This window comes from Acartia tonsa, chromosome 3 (assembly GCF_053477335.1).
Source record: "Acartia tonsa isolate MP-2025a chromosome 3, ASM5347733v1, whole genome shotgun sequence".
Lineage (NCBI taxonomy): Eukaryota > Metazoa > Arthropoda > Copepoda > Calanoida > Acartiidae > Acartia > Acartia tonsa.
Genome location: NC_137262.1, coordinates 21,130,607 through 21,149,715, shown reverse-complemented (window position 1 = coordinate 21,149,715; position 19,109 = coordinate 21,130,607). Strand labels below are relative to the sequence as shown.

At 29.4% G+C, this 19,109-nt stretch overlaps 1 protein-coding gene across 1 annotated transcript; it reads right to left on the bottom strand.

Moving 5' to 3' along the window:
* Positions 1-248: 248 nt before the first annotated feature.
* Positions 249-18,788, bottom strand: LOC145313618 (uncharacterized). The gene is made up of 14 exons (XM_080153093.1): positions 18,692-18,788; positions 15,880-15,978; positions 14,415-14,491; positions 12,961-13,011; positions 12,547-12,642; positions 11,793-12,189; positions 11,626-11,687; positions 11,278-11,416; positions 9,988-10,592; positions 9,479-9,547; positions 8,104-9,005; positions 6,569-6,980; positions 4,590-6,421; positions 249-2,932 (listed from the first exon to the last, which is right to left on the bottom strand). Exons 1-13 carry the CDS (start codon positions 18,784-18,786, stop codon positions 6,195-6,197), a joined length of 3,231 nt encoding a protein of 1,076 aa, XP_080009219.1. The 5' UTR covers positions 18,787-18,788; the 3' UTR covers positions 249-2,932; positions 4,590-6,194.
* Between the last annotated feature and the right edge of the window lie 321 nt (positions 18,789-19,109).

Below are 19,109 nucleotides of genomic sequence, written 5' to 3'. Positions count from 1 at the left end.
TAAAAAAGTAAAAAAATCAACATGTTTAAAATGGACGTACGGACATTATGGTAATGATTATAGAGTTGCTACGCTATCTAAATCGTACCTAACTACTAAAGGAATCACCATGCAAAATTTGAAATCGATAAGACAATTCTAACATGCCTAAATTTATGAAAAAAGCTATCCGTTACGGACAGACGGACGTACGGACGGATTGACGGACCGACCCGAATTATAGAAAAGCTTCGCTTTTAAAAACAGAGTAAAAATTAAATTATTTATTGAATTATTTACAACAAATCATGAGGCAAATACTATTTATTAATAACTAATAATAAGATTAATATTGTAATTATTTCATTATATTACATTATTTTTTATGCATTGCTGACCATTTAGGAATATTAAAGTTGAAATAAAATATCTTATTTGTATATGAGCCAGGTTTCCCGGGGAAAATATTCCTACAAAATATTACTCAGCTTTGGATAATTTTATACACAATGATAAGACTTTTGGCCTCAGATTACTCTGGACACAAAACTTGGAAATACAACAAACTTGTCAAATATATTGGGGACATGAATCCAATTCTGCTGTAAAAGTTTGGAATTATGTGACACACACAAGATTAAAGAATATAAATACTGGATAGTATTTTATAAAACAATAGTTGTGTTGCAATCCAGGATTCTCGGAGTTTTGCAGAAAAGCGGCTACAAGAATTGTCAACAATTTAACTTAATTAGGAAATTCATGGCTCTATGTTTCATGTTGATAATTTATTCCGTGTGTGAGAATAAGACTAAACAAGACCAAATGTTTAATCAGCATTAACATTCTCAAACATTTTTGCATTGTACCAGGTTTAGTTTATACGAAAACTTAAATAAACAACTAATCTAATTAAATCTTTTTGAAACAATATAAAACAATATACATTAAAGACTAGAATTTTCAAAGCTCTTTCTATTAATAAATGCATTAGGGCAAATAATGACCGTAAGGAAATATTTTTTTTTATACAAACCCCACAACTTTTATACCAGTTGAAATTTAAGTGTTGTTCAATTTGCTTAGTTGATAAATTCATTTGTGGTTTTAAAGATTAACTTCAATTCAATAACAATTATTTTTCACTTGTAAAAAATTAAGGTATAAAAAGAAAACTATTGTTTCACATTAATTTTTTAGATAAAAGACTATAAAATTTAAATGTCATTTCTACAGAAGGAGTTTAAATTAACTTAAGGAGATCACAATAAAAAATCTCAAAAACAACATAAAAAATTGTTTAATAACAAAAATATACTATGGCTCTTACTATGTAAATACATAGCAATTTAACTTTATTAAAACCTTTAACAAAGTTTCTGTTGAAGTTAATGAAATCTTGGTAATTCTTCTAATGGTGAGGCGCGTGTTCTTTGAATCAACGGATTACTTTTTTTAAACAGGTTTTCATTAGCTTATAATTCATATTAATATCTTTTTGTGGATATTTAAATTTAATACCGCCCCTTCTCTGTCTCACCCAATGTATTATATATTAGACCTGTTACTCAAAATACACTTTTTCGAATTTGATTTTTCTACTGACCTAAAAAGTTACATAGGGGCTTATATTACATGTACAAAATTTCATCTCTATATCTCTACATATAAATAGATAACAGTAGCACGGCGGTTTAACAATTCAACTAGCGCCGGTCAGTTTTCTAAAAAATTGCTGAAAAATGAAAAAAAAACAGATATCGCAAGCGCTAGGTACGATTCAAAGATAGCACAACATACTTTTGACACAACAATCCTAATCGCATTTATAATTTAAAAAATATGCAAACACCCAAATTAATCTACAAGACATTTGAATATTTGTATAAAATTTCAAGATCTCAAAAATGGCCTTATTTAGAGGCCTGGCGTTAGATAGCCAGTAGAGATAGAGAGATAAAATTTTGTACATGTATTTCTAGGCCCTTAAAGTAAATTTTTAGGTCAGCAGAAGAATTAAATTTTAAAAAGAATATTTTGAGTTACAGGTCCAACGTATATGGTCATATTCTTAAGAAAGTTTTTAAATATTACACCAAATCTTTTAATTGATTTTTAATTTCATTTAGATTTAGGGATACATGGATGCTACAAAATAATACTACAAAAGTAGAACGATGAATATCCGTCTGAAGCTTAAGATCTCGGTATCCGCTGAACCGATGGGCTCTACACTTCTGTTTATTTAGATATTTTAAGTTATTTTTCCTAGGCATAGGAAACTCAAACTCCCTCCCTCCTTTATCATTACCAAAAAAGAAAAATTAAATTACCTTCCTATATTATTTGCATTCAAAATTGTATATGGGTTTAACTGACAATTTTAATTTTTAGAGTATGCGACAACTTGTAACAAACAGTTAATTGATTAGGAAGTTTTTTTGATAATAACTTTAGAGCTTAAAGAACGATATATACATCCCATCACCTCTTGGGGCGAAGCCAATAGTAAATAATAAGATAGGTATGTCCTATTGTTGCTGTTATTGTCTTTTCTCTATTAAGTAATACCTGCTTTTTAATTAAAATAAAAATCTGTTTTTCCTTGAGCTTAAAATTTCGCTTCTTGGAGTTGTAGAGCGTCTTCTACGTTGCCTTATTACTCCTTTCCCGTGGGAAGATTGACTTCTTCTTCGTCCTGGCGCCCTTGTCGTTGAGTCTTCCTTCACTAATATACTTGATGTTTGGCTTGTGGAAACAATTTGTTCTGAGGATTTTAGTTGTTCTGAAGATTTTAATTTAGACCCAGGGAAATTGGGAAATATTGGTTGTTTAAAATCTGCATTAAATGCAGTTGTTGTTGTTGATTGTGTAGTAGTTGGGCTGCTTGATTTTGAAGAAAGCGTTGGTACTGTTATTGCAATTTTACTTTCCTCTGGGTATGTTGTGCTCTCTAAAAAAAAGAAGAAAAAATATTTACAGCGTTGATTTGTAAGAACAACTTTATGATAAAATAAACAAATCAAGAAATGGGAGTAAACCGCCATTAAATCACTATGAAACCTAGAAAAAAACATATATTTGATAAAGGTTGAAATTTTCTATCATTCTTAGCAACATTGGCTTGTAACATTTTGTCCTTTTGTCAATCCATTTTTTTGTGCTTCTATATTAATGACTGTTGTCATCCTTGTAATAAAAAAAAAATATTGAAAGATAATCAGAGTGAATTAAATTCAGTTTAAAATTTGTTGTTGAAATATCTCTAAAAAACACCGTTGAAATAGTCAATGCCTTTTCTTATTGTACTTTTTTGGTGCGAAGATAAAAAGTCTTGATTTTATTAGGGCACAGCGAGTTCTTTTTTATAATTAAGGCTATAATTCTATGGAATTAAATAAAAAACCATCTTCTAGAACGAACAGGATAACTCCAACATATAATAATCCCAGATTATTCATATTTTATTCATTTTATAGTGCATAATATTTCTTTTTGTCAAATATAGAATATCTATGACTTTAAAATGTTTTATTTCCCAGGAGGGAGAGGTATAATATCTGAAATTGTATACTTCTCCCCCTTTACCAGCCAATGTCACATCCCTAAGGAGAGTGCTCACTTCAGGTAACGGTACAAAGATGAAGAAAATCAAATAAAAAATATATATAGGAACTTGAGCGTTCGATTTATAGTTTAGCTATACATTTATATATGCTCTTGAATTTTCATTATGTCCTATTCCATTTTTCAGTAGCTTTATCTCTGTTATGGACTGTGTGTATTTCCCATATTGTAGACACAATAAGGTTGGCAGGACCAGTTTAAATCTAGTATTGTTTAAACTAAACCAAACAAATAAATTTACATTTATGGGCTGTTTTCCTACAACCTAATTTTTCCTCCTAGTATAAAGTCTAGCAAGGGAAGAGGTATATTCTTACTATATTTTTTTTTACTGTGTATTTTACAGAATGATTTTTATCTTTACAATGTTTGCTTACTATCTAGAAAAGCTTTCTTGCTGCATAATGCTTTAGTGTTTACTCTATTCCATAAACATACAAACACAATAAGTAGATTCTATTCAAACAGCTGGGCCAAACAAAAGGACTTAAAATGCTTTTAATCATAATTCTTTCTGTGTAATTCCCAACCAACTTTTATAATTTTGTTCCTCATTTATCATCATTCTTCATAAGTTTTCATAATTTTGAATTTGTTAAAATTATTCAACATAGAGGACAAACTAAATTAGGCATTTCTTCTTTACATGTATGTCCTTCCGTCGTTCATAACTCATTGATTCACATTTAAGGAAATTGCCATTGACTTAAACCAAGAATGACCTATTATATTTTTTCTTAAATGCTCATCAAAGTTCTAACAGCAATTGAATTATTTATTTGTACAATGTACAGAACATATTCTATAAACAGCCCACTCCCCCTAATTCTTCTAGCCAATGCCATAAAGGAACTTCACAAAATTAAAGATTTAGCTAGGTTAGATATGTGTTCCACTGTCTAACTATGAAAGTTTGCAAAGGGACTAAAAACAATTTATTAACTGTAAGGTTAACCTTAAAATAGCAAAAAAATGGTTCTTACCTATACTATCCATATTTTGGGTGAAGTCTGTAAAAGTAAAAGGTTCTTCCGTTGTTTCAAAATTTATTGAAGATTTTACGTCTATGTCACCGTTCTTCGCGTCATTCTGAGACTTTTGGGAATTGTATGTAAAACCTTTGTAAAAAGCTCAATTTTCCTAATTTAACAATATAAAGGGAACAATATTTTAGAAAAAAGCCCGGTAAACTTTATAGATATTCTCATAGAATTAATAAATGTAATTTTCTACTATAAAGTAATATCAGCACTGCTATTTTTCTGTAAACGGGAGTTAACAAATGGACGGACACACTTTTAGTAATTAGATATAAATAACTTGTGCTACTAGTAAATAACTTTAGTAATGTCTGATTTTTTAACTGCGTCCTAGAAAAAAAACTATAGTGTCGGTTATTGGGCGAAATTAAACCTGAAAATTTCTTTAAAATATTTTTTCTCTCTATAATTTGCAATATGCAAAATTATACATATATTTCATTGTTTCTTATCATTTTTATTCCAGAAACTTTTTTTGTACAATATGTTCAAAAATTTATGAACATTATAGAACAGAGTTGTTCAAGCTAAGCTAAGTTTTTGTTTGTTTGGGGGGGGGGGGGGGCGAAATTTCTTCCAATTTCTTTGTTTTTGACTAAGATTTCAGTGCAAAATTATGTATTTAGAGATGTCTGTAAGGGTAAATAGAGATATGTGGACCATGAAGCAAGAGTAACAAAATACTTGATTGTATATATTTGTTTACCTCTTTCACTACCTATCCAAGTCCATAACATAAATAAAATTATTATTATTATTATGAGGGAATATCTATCACAAGCAGACCTATTCCAGGGATATAGAATTATTTTTATAAAAACATATCATAGTTTACAAAAGGATTAACAAAACGATGAACTGATTAGGTCTTGAGAAGTGTTTTTCAACCTTCTTAAGGATAATAGCTACAAGAACCCTATCCCTAAATTTTGATATTATTATTATATGAGTATCCATACATTCTTATCTTGATAGCTTAAGCTATGTCATATCTAAATTAATAAGTCATGTGATTACATTACAGATTCAAACTAAAAAATCTGGTTCTGTTTATTGTTAACCCTTAAGGGTTATAAAGATATGAAAATAGTAAACGACTGTTTCCCTTTATGGCTTAATTAGGGATATGATTTTAACTATCCATGTCCCTATCCCTAACCTGGGTTAGATCATTATTATTTCACAACCTCTTCAATAGCTGCAAAACATGGAAAATATCCGTGTATGTGTATGTGAGAGTGAGTGTGTGGGTGTTTGCGTGTGTGACCTGATTCCCATCTTGAAAATGTGTTTTGCTAGACATTTCTCATATATTGCCAAATATAGAATATTATAAAACATTTCCACCTTTTTTGTTCAGACATTAAATGGAGAATAACAAAATGTAGAAAAACAAGATTTCCGATATGTAGTAATGTAGTATAGTAAGGACGTTGGGGAACAACAATTTTGTATTCTCAACTTTAAATGACATAAATATTTTCAAGAAAAAACCTCACAAGAAAATCTTTGCAAAGAAATTAAATTTTAAAAGTTTTACTTCAATTCTTAAAACAATGCCTGAATTTTATTTAGAAGTTCTTGATCGAAAATCACGTAATTTTCTTTTTCATCTTGATTTGTAGTTTCAAAATATTCCTCATTTACTTTTTCGGTTGTAGTTGTGTCTCTAAATACTTCTTCAATGACAAGAGCTGGCTTTGTAGTTGAAAATAGACCAGCTAGGCTTAATTCATACATTGGTGTCATGCTTATTTCTGTATTTGTATCTGCACCTAAAATTTAATTATAGTTATCATTGCAACATGTGGTTGTTATATAATGAAGGGTTAGGTAGGCAAATGAAACCCCAGTAAATGAAGATTTGGGTAAATCATGCTAAATAATATTTATTATGGTTGAAATATTTGCTACAACCTTACCTTTCAACAATTCTTTATTTTGAAAGTTTGATTGGTGTGATTGTGTCTGCCCAGATTTTGCATCACTACTCTCCTTCCCCCCAACTCCATTCCTTTCTTCACCTGTATCCCCTTCTTCTGCAAAAATTTTATTCTTCTGTTCCTCCTCCTCTCCCCTCGCTAGCTGCACCAATTGTTCCAAACTCTTGACATCTTCAGTTTTACCAGAATCTTGCAATTCAGCAATTTCTTTCTCATTTTTTATATCTTTGTAAAATTGATCCAAAGATTCATATGATTTCACTTTTGAACCATAACGATGTTTGTACCTCTGTCGGTTTTTATTTATTCTGTCTTTTAACACATTTTCCCTCCTTTTTAATTTGAATTGAACTCTGTAATCTACCGTTGTAGGATTTGAATCCGTAGTCACCTGAAATAAAATAGTTTTGCAATTACAAAACAAGTAGATTTTTTTCCATAAAAATGATTTACCTGAAAGGTATTGTGAAATAAAGCATGAGAATAAAGATAAGACAATGCTCTAAAATCATTTGCTCACTATTAATTCGGTTGAACAGGTAATATTTTTTATGATAAAAGGGAGGATGAGTTGTTTAACCATTCTCTGTTCTTATCCCTTTTTGTATAATTTCGAACATTAAAAGATGAACAAATGTGAAGATGATTTTAAAATATCCCTTTACATTAGACATGTTACTCAAAATACATTTTTTCGAATTCATTTCTTCTGCTGACCTAAAAAGTTACCTAAGGGGCCTATAAATAAATGTACAAATGTTTCATCTTCGTATCTCTACTGGCTACCTAGCGCCACCTCTAAAAAATCAACAGATTTCGGTAGCACGGTGGTTTTAACAATTTTTTAGCATTTCTACATATTTTAACTTAAACAAATAAGGCCAAAGATATGATATCCAAAAAATCTTTTGTCAAAGTCTACTTTACAACCAGAACAGGTTAGTTAAAAAAAAATGCTGAAAAATATTAAAAAACAGACATCGACAGCGCTAGGTACGATTCAAAGATAGCAAAGCATACTTTTGACACAGCAATCTAAATCGCATATTATAATCATAAAAATATGCAGAACACCTAAATTAATCTCCAAGCCATTCTCGTATGCATTTGAAATTTTTGTATGAAATAACAGGATCTCAAAAACGGCCTTTTTTAGAGGCCTGGTGCTAGGTAGCCAGTAGAGAAAGAGAAATATTTTTTTTACATGTATTTCTAGGCCCCTAAAGTAACTTTTTAGGTCAGCAAAAGAATTAAATTCGAAAAAGTGTATTTTGAGTAACAGGTCTACTTAATATACATAGTTACAGACATAATGAGGGAATGTAAGCTTTGGAGAACACGCTTCCTGTTTTAAAACGGATTTTAAAATCATATAAAAATGTTATTGGATTTTTTTCCCAAAAGACATATTTTTTCTAAATCAGCGCCTTTTGTACTTTAGCTTAGTTTGACTTTTTGACTCTATACCTTTCAATTAGGTTACCAAAAAAATTTCTACAAAATTTTAAAAGTACCTGAATATTTGGTCTTGAATAAGGGCTATTATTATCCACCTCCTTCACCTCAATATTTTTACGGATAAAAGGATTGATTCTTTCAACATAGGGTATTGTTGTTTGTGTTACAGGAGTTGTTGTCTGGGTAGTTGTTTGAGTTGTTGGCTGTGTAACTGTTGTAGTTGTTTGTTCTGTTGTAGTGGTTGTTTCAAGTGCAGGAGCTGTACTTTGTAGGTAGGGAGTTGTACTTTCTACAAAAGGTGTACTTGTTGTTTCTTCAATATTTTGATGCTTTGTGAATACATGCCCATTATCACTTAATTTGATTTGTCCTTGTTTTTTCAATTTAGGTTCTATTTTTGATATTTCTTCGGAAAGTTTGTTTTTATTCATAACAACTACATCATCCTTGATCATATCATTTTTAATCTTGCTTTGCAAATTTACTCCAAAGTTACCATATTCAACAATTTCGGAGGTGCCTTGCTCAGGTTTCATTAGTTCCAAGAGGGACATTAACTTTTTAATTCCCTTTAGATGTTCGTCCCTGTCAAAACCAAGCGGAATGCGTGGGGGCAAGTTAAACATATTGTTTGTTTTTTGAATGGTTTGTTCTGTAGTATATATAGTTGAGAAAGTAGGTGGCATTGTTGTTGTAGATGTTGTAGTTGTAGTAGTAGTAGATGTTGTTGTAGTTGTAGTAGTGGTTGTTGTAGTTGTAGTAGTAGTAGTAGTTGTTGTAGTTGTAGTAGTAGAAGTTGTCATTGGTTTAAAGGACGTGGAAGCAGTTGATCTAAATATATGTTGTGGTACTGATGCCGGAGAGTCACTTTCTATATCAAATCTGTCCCTATTCACAACATTTTTTCTTCGCGTGTCATAAATGTCTTTTAGTATGTTTCTGTGCTTGTTGTTCATCTAATTTTATATTTTCTTTTCATCTAAAGAGGGATTAAAAAAAACTTCTGTAAGAAAATATTGTAAATAAAAAAAAATGTCATAAAATTTTAAAATAATAATTGAAATTCAATTGTTTACAAATCATGTGAAATTGATAATTTTAATTTACTATAAACAAAGGAATAAAATTAAATTTTGATTGTGAAATCAAGTTTTGTCCTTACAGACTTAAAAGTTATTTAGTCGGAATAGATATTTGGTTTATTAATTTTTACCAAAATCATATTATACGAAAAACAGATATTTGAGCTTTAATTTCTGGGAAATAGATAATTTCTGATACAAAATTCTTAAAGCCATTGAAAAAAAAATTGTTGATTATTAATTTCTTTCAAATGTAAGTGTTCCTTTAAATAAAACACATTGTATTATTCTACTATTCTTTGAATTATAATCTCATTTAATTGAGTAAAGCTGAAATGAAAACATTCCTTTTGTTTGGATTTATCCGGAGATGACAAGAAATTTTTATTCTTCCAATTTGAATTTATGTCTGCGCGATCTGAAATAAAAAAGTTATTTGTAATTATAAAAATTATATTTGAAACTAGTAGTGTGTGAATAACAGTACTTGACCAATGATGCAGGAACAGATAACAGGAAAGTTAAGATAAATTATCAATCTTAGAATTTTGTTGATAAAAAAAAATTATATAACTCTACAATTAATTAAAATCATTAATTTAGAAATAATACTTTTTAAAATACTAGTGGCTTCACCACTAGATGAATATGTGGACTACCAATTTCTCTTTTATATTTCTTATTTTATATATTGGGGTGGTTCTTTTTTTTTAGGGACGAAAGAAGGGGTTGTTGAACCTCCAAGAAACCTAAAACCTTTGTTTGAACAGAAGGTATATTCACAGAAAAGTGCGGATAGCGAGATCTTCAGCTCCTATGGATAGACAGATGGACAGTCAACTGCAAATTATTTATTACCTGGTATTGAAATAGATGTGCTTGTAGAGAATTGTAAATCTGGATAAATTTCACTTTTCATTATCTCCTTGGCCTTACCCCATAGAGGGTTCCCAGTAACAGGAGCCAGAGTAACAGAGCCCCATCTAACGTTTGGCTCTGTTGTTGTATCAAAATCAAATCCCTCACTAAATAGACTGTAGGGGGCACTTTTAGAATTATCATTTTGGATATGGAAGGGTGATTGTGTTGGCTTCTGTATAAATTGTTTTTGTTTCCAATTATTTGACATATCATGTGGTACTTTATTTGTAGCATGACTAGTTCCCACTCCTGCAGTTACTGTCATCTCTATCTTACCATTTTCTATACCAGTATTCCTCATATCATTCTCTGTTATAATAACATCATCATTATATTGAGGTGATAAAGTATGGCTAAGTCCAGACCAAGGCTTCAAATCACTAGATGTTGTCAACTCTTTCAATTCTTGATAATCATCATCATAAACATAAATATATTCATATTCATAATCCTCTGGTTCAGAAGCATGTTCATTTTTAGATAGACGCACTTCTTCCATGGAAGTTTTGACAGGTTTATTCAAATTATTATCTCCATAAAATCTGAAATACATTTATTTTGTTATTTAGACCATAATCCATTTTTATTAGCGCGGCTACCTTAAAACCCACATTCATCCTCAGTCTATTTGACCAAAAAGCATATTTTAAAAAACTTGGCTGTTCTGAATTTTACTTTACTTGTATTTATGTATTTTATTTCTGAGCTTAACCAGGATGTTATGCTATCTTTCTTGGTTAAAGAAATCTTGAAATCCTCGCAGTTTTTATAATGAAAATAAAATCCACACATCCCATTGATCACATCATATAATTAAAAGAATATGCAAAAATTACATCTTTTTATAAAATACAGAAATTATGGTAATTGAATTGATTTCTTATAGAAAGTCCAAATATTTTAATTTCTTTTAGAATTGGCCTATAGTTACTATTATGTACATGTGCATTGTGCTATTTTAATTCTGGTTGAAGTTTATAGGAATGATTAGACACGCAAATAATAAATAAAAAAACAACCGAAAAATGACAATAAGATTTATACATATAAACATAATTACAAAGGTTTATTTTTAAACTAAAGTGGAAACTTTATTCTAAAATCGTTATTTCTTGTTTGATTGAAAGCAATTAAAAGCAGGTTTAATTCTTTACAAAAGTGGAAACTTTATTCTAAAATCTTTATTTCTTGTTTGAAATTGAAAATTATTAAAACATTTTGAAATACCTTTGAAGCCACTGTTCGGGTGAAATTTCATTTTGTCGTTTTGTTTTTCTGGCTGGATTAACTTGAAAGCTTCTCCTCTCAGCTTGCTGAGCATAATTTAATAAGCTCGCAAATGAATTCAATGTCTCGTTCTCATCCTCTAAAAAAACATACATATACTTTAATATAATTTTTAAGGTTTATGTTTTTGTTACATGTATGATTAATATTGTATGTAAACAGTTTTGATTTTTAAATGGTTCATGAAATAAAGAATAACAAATCTAATTTAAATGTTATATGATGAATATAAAATCTTTTAACCTACAAAAATAGTTTTCTTTTTATAAATTTAATAAAAATACTAACCATATTGATAGGAAATATCTCGTTTTCCTATTTTGGATCCATCAGAAGTTTCACCTCCATATCTATTTAAGAATATATTTATGTTAAATATTTTACTAAAGTCAAATTACTAAGAATATTTACAAATAATAATAAAAAAAATCAAATTGAAGAATAAAACAGTAAACCTAAAAGAATAGTTAGGCAAAGGTCTCCATGGTTGATCATCGATCTGTATACTATGTTCTGTATCTTGGTAAACACTCTGTACAGCTGGATTTGTTTTCCTTCTCCTAATATATCTTCTACCTGGTGTGTCACTACGGCGTGGGCTTGCACTTGAAGTAGAATAACTATTTCTATCTGAATACAAATCATCATACAGATTTAGAATATTTGGATTATAAGCCTGATATTGGCGTATTGGGCTGGGAGAAGGCGCTGCTACAGGCTTTTTTATTCTGTTTGATTCAAATGTGGATGATCTAATACTTGATTCTGATGAAGTGGGTATTGATTTGAATGTTGAGGAATATTTATCTGTTGAAGTTGAATATTCTTGTTGTTGAGATTCCAAATTGAAACCTGTCATAGAATAAACCAGTATTAAATTGTATAAAAACACCGTTATTCGGGAAAAAGAGATATATTCGGCTGCTTTTAAATGTCAACAGCTGAATTTTCTTGGTTCAAATTTCTCAAAAGCAAATATATTTAATACATTATTATTAAATGACTGAATTATTTTGTTGAGATTTTGCTACCAAGTGATCTTCTTTATATCTCATTTATTTCCTCAGTTTTTTTTGTAAGGCCCTGTGAGCCATCACACACATACAAATTTAAATTTAAATTTAATACAAATCTTCTGACCAATGAACACACTTTCGCTACTTATTTAATTTGTCATCCTTCTAGATATTTTAGAAATGCATAGATCACCTAAATTTTTAGACATAATATCTGAGAAGTCTTCTCTGAAAAACTTGTTCAAAGAGTCTCCTATGTTTTCAGTCCCCTTCTCAAATATCTTTCCTAAATCATCCTTGTTTATATGTCCTCTTGAAATGTTAAAAATTAAATAAAATGAGAAATTTTTTTTCAGGAAATTGGAACTAGGCAACAAAAGCTGCCCTGCCAGTAGTTGAATAAGTCGCAAACTAGCCCCACACTCTACTGTATAACAGGAGCAAAAATGCTGGGGCTTAAATCCATAAATCAAAGCTATGACAATATTTACTTAACACAGCTGCAAAAAAATTACAACCAGAATCAGCGATGAAAAAATTCCACAAACTGCAACCGCAGCTGAGAAAGTTAGAAATAAAATAAGAAAACAAAAAAAAAGGATTCCTAGAATTTGTCTATTTCTCTCTTCTTCTTCCTCGAGATCAAAAGATTGATATTCTGAAAACAATTCTGTTTGTTTCATAGAAAAACTTTAGAACACATAAATATTTCTGTCTGTTTTTTACACTTTTAATTTTAAATTTAAATTTTAATTATTCAAAAGATTTTTACTGAAAACTTTAATCAATTTCAAAAAAAAAGTTTTAGATATACAGAAATGAAGTTTACAATATTAAAGAATGTGTTAAAAAAAGTTAAGGAAATTGGAGTGTCATCTGTAATTTTCTATATATATTTTTACATACTACTAGACACAAACTTACGACGCTACGTAATGTATAAACCCTGAATATAGAAAAACTTTGCTCATTTATTAATAAAACTAAACCCCGAACAAACATAATAGGCAAATCTGAATTTTCAAAATAGCAGCTTTATTATTCATTTAGGATGATTCTACAATAAATATGAAATGTAGATGCCTCCATTGGTTACAAAATTCCACTGTTATTTTTTTTATTAATCAGCACCAATAAAGCACAAAACAGCATTTGGGGGAAATATTGGTGAACAAAAATAATATGCAAATCCAAAACAAAGCAATAAAAAAAAGGTTTTTTTTTGGCACTTTTCTCCTCTTTTAAAGGTTGATTCTGATAAATTAATAATTTTTTAAGGGATTTATGCATTAATTATTACAAAATAAGGTAGAAATTAAGGATTTTTCTAACTAAGAAATGTTTGAAAAAAATAAATTCGATCCCTATAACTTTAGAGAACAGCTGCTGACCCCCAGTCTTATGGATGAACCTAAATACATGTTAAAAATAAAAATTACCCTGAAAAGTATACAAAAATATATTTTTATGTGTTACAAAAATTCATTTTAAAATCTTGATTTTGAGGATGATGACCTTTCAGATGCTCCTATTGGTGGTGATGGTGAGCCAAATTAATGTTTATTAACCTATGTACCATTTTTGTAGTCATATTATTTTTTTAAAACATTTCTTATTTAGAAAAATCATTATTTTTTACCTTATACTATATTTCATAATAATTAATGCATAAATCCCTTAAAAAATTATTAATTTATCAGAATCAATCTTTTAAAGAGGAGAAAAGTGTTAAAAACCCTTTTTTTATTGCTTTGTTTTGGATTTGCATATTATTTTTGTTCACCAATATTTCCCCCAAATGCTGTTTTGTGCTTTATTGGTGCTGATTAATAAAAAAATAACAGTGAAATTTTGTAACCAAAGGAGGCATCTACATTTCATATTTATTGTAAAATCATCCTAAATGAATAATAAAGCTGCTATTCTGAAAATTCATATTTGCCTATTATGTTTGTTCGGGGTTTAAATACAAACTAACTTTTCTAAATGACAAGCTACACTGTCATTTAAAGTATATACTTTAACACAAGTATATACTTTAACACAACTAAGATAGTAAACCTGAAGCAACAAGGTTAGGTTGCCACTCCCCTGCGGAGTTCTTCTCAAATTTAATAATATCTGGAGATGAAGCAGTCCTAAACAAATATATAAAGACTTTAAAAAATGGACAAGATAATTGAAATAAAAAGATTGCAATATTTAGTAGGTAATACTACTTGTGAAGAATACTGGATTTCATTTATTTAACTAAATCTTACAAAAAGGCCTAAAATTGTCGTAAAAAGTATAATAAAAAATTATGCACTTATTAAAAGGAAGTAACGTAATATTTTCCCTGTTTATGTTTGAAAATTAATTAAATAAATAAGTTTGTTTGTTTATGTTGTATGTTGTAATATATGCTGAAAAGTGGGGGCAATATCCTACAATATACAGTTAGGGAGTTGAATCCATTTTTATAGAAGCAGAAATATAATCTATGATTATGGTTTGGACCCTCTAAAACTGTAATCTACCCTTCCACTTTCCTCTCTCTTGGTGAAGATATCTTCAACGCCGATACGATTTTTGAAATATAAGATTCCACTTTTGTCTCTCTTGTTGAAGATATCTTCACCAAGAGAGGCAAAAGTGGAATCTTAAATTTCAAAAATCGTATCGGCGTTGAAGATATCTTCACCAAGAGAGGGGAAAGTGGAATCTTAAATTTCAAAAATCGTATCGGCGTTGAAGATATCTTCACCAAGAGAAGGGAAAGTAGAATCTTACATTTCAAAAATCGTATCGGCGTTGAAGATATCTTCACCAAGAGAGGGGAAAGTGGAAAGGTAGATTACAGTTTTAGAGGGTCCAAACCATAATCATAGATTATATTTCTGCTTCTATAAAAATGGATTCAACTCCCTAACTGATATAGGATTAAGAATAAAAGAAAATTATACAAATCAGTTTACTTAGGGTTAATATTTTTAACGTGAAAATGTGTTCTATAAAGCATTAGTTCCATTTATATGTCTGTATGTTATTTTCCACAAGAAGTGCAGCTTCTCTATTAGTCATACAACCTTCATTCCTGTGTTTTACATTACAGCATAAAATAGTATGCATACTCTTTACATTTACTCTACATTTAATATATTTTACTAATGTCTGACAACAAATTCTTTAGTTATTTTATCTTCAAATATTTGTCAAAGTTTGTCTTAGCATGTAAATTCCAAAATTCAGCACTATCCTTTTATTATTTTGTTTGCCAACAAACCTTAGACTTTTTTACCAAGGCTAACAACATAAATATACCGAAGTTTTAATGAAGAATAAAAATAATGAAGAATAATAGTGCAATAATAAGTTAAAACCCCTCAGAAGATTTCTAACAATTATTGTTATTAGTATATGCAATTTAAGCAACGTATTTTTAAAATCCATCAAAAAAAAAACAAGAACATTGTCAAGTTGTAATTAGAATTCAAATTTCCAAAGACTTGAATTATAGAAAAGCTTTGCTTTTAAAAATGCTTACACATTTATATTATATCCGTCCTCAATTTTTCTTTTGAATATTTTTCCTCTGTCTTTCTTTATACCAAACATTTCTTCTCTCTGTCTTTGCTTCATTAACCTAAAATTATATATTTTTGGGGTTGTTTAATGGAACAATAATGTTGAGTAAGTACACTTACCTTTTCATATTTGAAGGGGACCAAATTACAAACTCATTCTTTTGTGAGAATAACTTCTGGTGCAGATAGCTGCCATATAGAAATTCTTACTATAACTCAATTTGACCTATAATTTCTTCAATTACTCTTTTTACTTAACAACCTTTATCTTTAGGTTATCTTTTTAATCAGAAAATCAGCTTCTATCAAGATAGATATCTGAATTTTATCTTCTAAATATCTTTTTTTATACAGAATTTCCGACTATAACATAGTTTGATCCATTTATTGCTTCCTTTCACTTTTTATTTAGAAACTTTTGTCTGCAGGTCCTTTTTATCTGCCTAACACAGACAGATAAATAGACGGACAGAGGACGGACAGATAATTAGGTGGAAAGACAGACATATAGATGACAGACAAACAATTATCATAATTATGTATAAACAGTTACTTCTTTAAAAATCTTTGGAGTACTATAATAGATAGAGTAAATAACCTAAAAAATTGTTTTTTGACTATCAACAATAATGTATAAAAGCTTGACTTCTAAATAATAATTTTATTCTACAGTATCTATGCAGCATAACCTAATTCTAAATACTTCATCTATAAAAGTAAGCTTTAATTTTGAATGATAATTTAATAAAAAAAGAAAATAGTTTTTTCATATAAAAATGTTAAATATTAAAATTTATGTATATCAATGTATTTTAAACACCCCCCCCCCCCCCCTGCTGATATTGTCTCTTGCTAAAAAAATCCCTTCCAGTTTACTTTTAACATCCAACTAAACTCAAGGTTGATCATATTATTTTCTTCTTTTTTAGCAACATTTTCTGTCTTTATAGTTCTAAAAATTTCTTTATTTTTACCTATCTTTTAATATGTAAATTAAATTAATATGATTTATGTCATTTAGACTGATGAGGGTGCAATGTCCACCGAAATATATTTCAATAAATAGCTGGGAAGTATCAAAGACTTTTTCACTCAGTGAATTTATCATATACATATTTTTATTCAATAGAATTATAAGAATTATAGAATTATAAGAAAAGAAGTATAGTGTGAACCCCCTTTTCGTAAATCTGACAAAGGAACTCCCCCAGCTGACAAAAAAACCTTAACATTTTTCGAGTATATAATTTCTAGAAAGCTAACTTTATATTAAGGAATTCAACAATTCATAGCTAACTTATTAAAGGATTTGTAATTTGCATTACACTATACTAGAAAATAAATTTTAACACGATATAATTTACGTTAGAAAAGCTTTATCTTAAGAAATGCGACTATTTACAGCTGACTATTTATATGAACATCCCTCATTTTTATGACGTCATTGAGGGACAATAGCAAATAATGTAAATTTCTTATCTGCCTATGACAGGCAGATAAATAGACGGCCTTATCACAGAAAGACAAATAGATGGAAAGAGAGACATATAGATGACAAACAAACATACATATAAATGAATAAAAAAGACAGATGTTGTAATATCATCTAAAAATACGCCAAACATCTCAAATAGCAACTAATAAAATCATATTTCAGACATACAGTCTCAAGGAAAGACAGACATATATACAAACAGTATAACTTACATAAAGAAAAATTATGAAATTATCTAGCCAAAATCATATTTCTGCCTTACATCAGATTGTCGGACAGACAAACAGACAGACAGAGAGAAAAGAGACAACGAAAGTTGATGCTGCAAATATAAGGTTGATATTTACAATATTTTTTGTACTTTATTTCAAATTTCGTAAAACTTAAGTAAATTTGATCGGTCATCATGCCTGCTGTAGGAATTTTGAAATGCAGTCTTTTTTACCCAGTCCACAAATTGTCCAACTAGAAAAGTCTTAGAGGTTGGGGTCTGAATATTGTATAGCCAATAATGAGTTAAGTGTTTTCGCCCCCTCCCCCCGATTAGAGTTATTGTTTGAACTCTGAAATATTTGTTTGGGTATAAAACTCATTAAGTCAATGAGGAAAATCAGATATTATGTTAATTTATGTTATGTGTTGAATTTAAAATTTTTTGTTAAAAAACCTACTTTCTTGTCTATATAGAAATATGAAAGGCATTTAAAAAAAACAGGATTCTCTCCTACAACTTGATTTCGCCCTTGATTTTTAGAAATTTGAAAGACTCTGTCCTTCTATAATCTAGGTTACAAAGCCGTATTTGCCCATACTAATATATCATTCAAATTGAACTTCAGTTAAACTTAACAAAAAAACGAAATAGAAAGTAAATATTCCCTAAAAAACGATATTTTAGTTAAATATAGGTTAGAATTATTGCAAGTTAGAAGGGTATAAATTGACTTGAATATTATTCACAATTGTTTCCCGATTTTTCATAGGTTTTCTAATAAATAGTAAGAACTGTAGGAGCTACGAAGTATCTTCAAAAAAATTCTTTTCTAGGTTGTATTAATTTTTTTGCATTGGTATCTTTAACTGGCACAATGAACTTATTTTAGTGCAGAAGAATTATCTTTCTTGAAGTACGTGCTCTTATGACCACAGACAACCAACACTGCATTCTTATAAAAAACAAGCTGGTTGTCAAAATTCTACTGCAGAAAAAAAGATTGAGCCTGCTTTTGGTCTGAATCTTTCTCTGATCAATAATAAAATAATTTTAATAAACCTACTTGTAAACATTTTGTAGCCTTGGTCCCAATGGTTCATATGCTGAGATTCTGAATATCACACTGGTTACTGTAAGTAATTTGATAAATTGGGCCATTTTTATCTGAAAAAAAAAAACAGTTGTCTTGAAAGCCGTCCTGTTGGGGTGGTCGGTTGCAGCTTTGAATAGTTAAAAAAAGAAGCAGGTTGATGTAAGGTTCTTTTTCTTACTTTAAGCTGTGTTCCTTTGATTTAGATAATTACAATTTTAAAACACAATTCAAAATCTTAACCCTTAACGGTCGGGGGGGGGGGGGGGCGTTGAACGCCCCCCCATCCGGTTTTTTCTATCTCATTTTCTGTGTGTGAGAGATAAAGAGCCCAAACTGCTTGACTTTTTAAGTATGGGTATGACACATAACTGAGAATTGGAATTTTTTG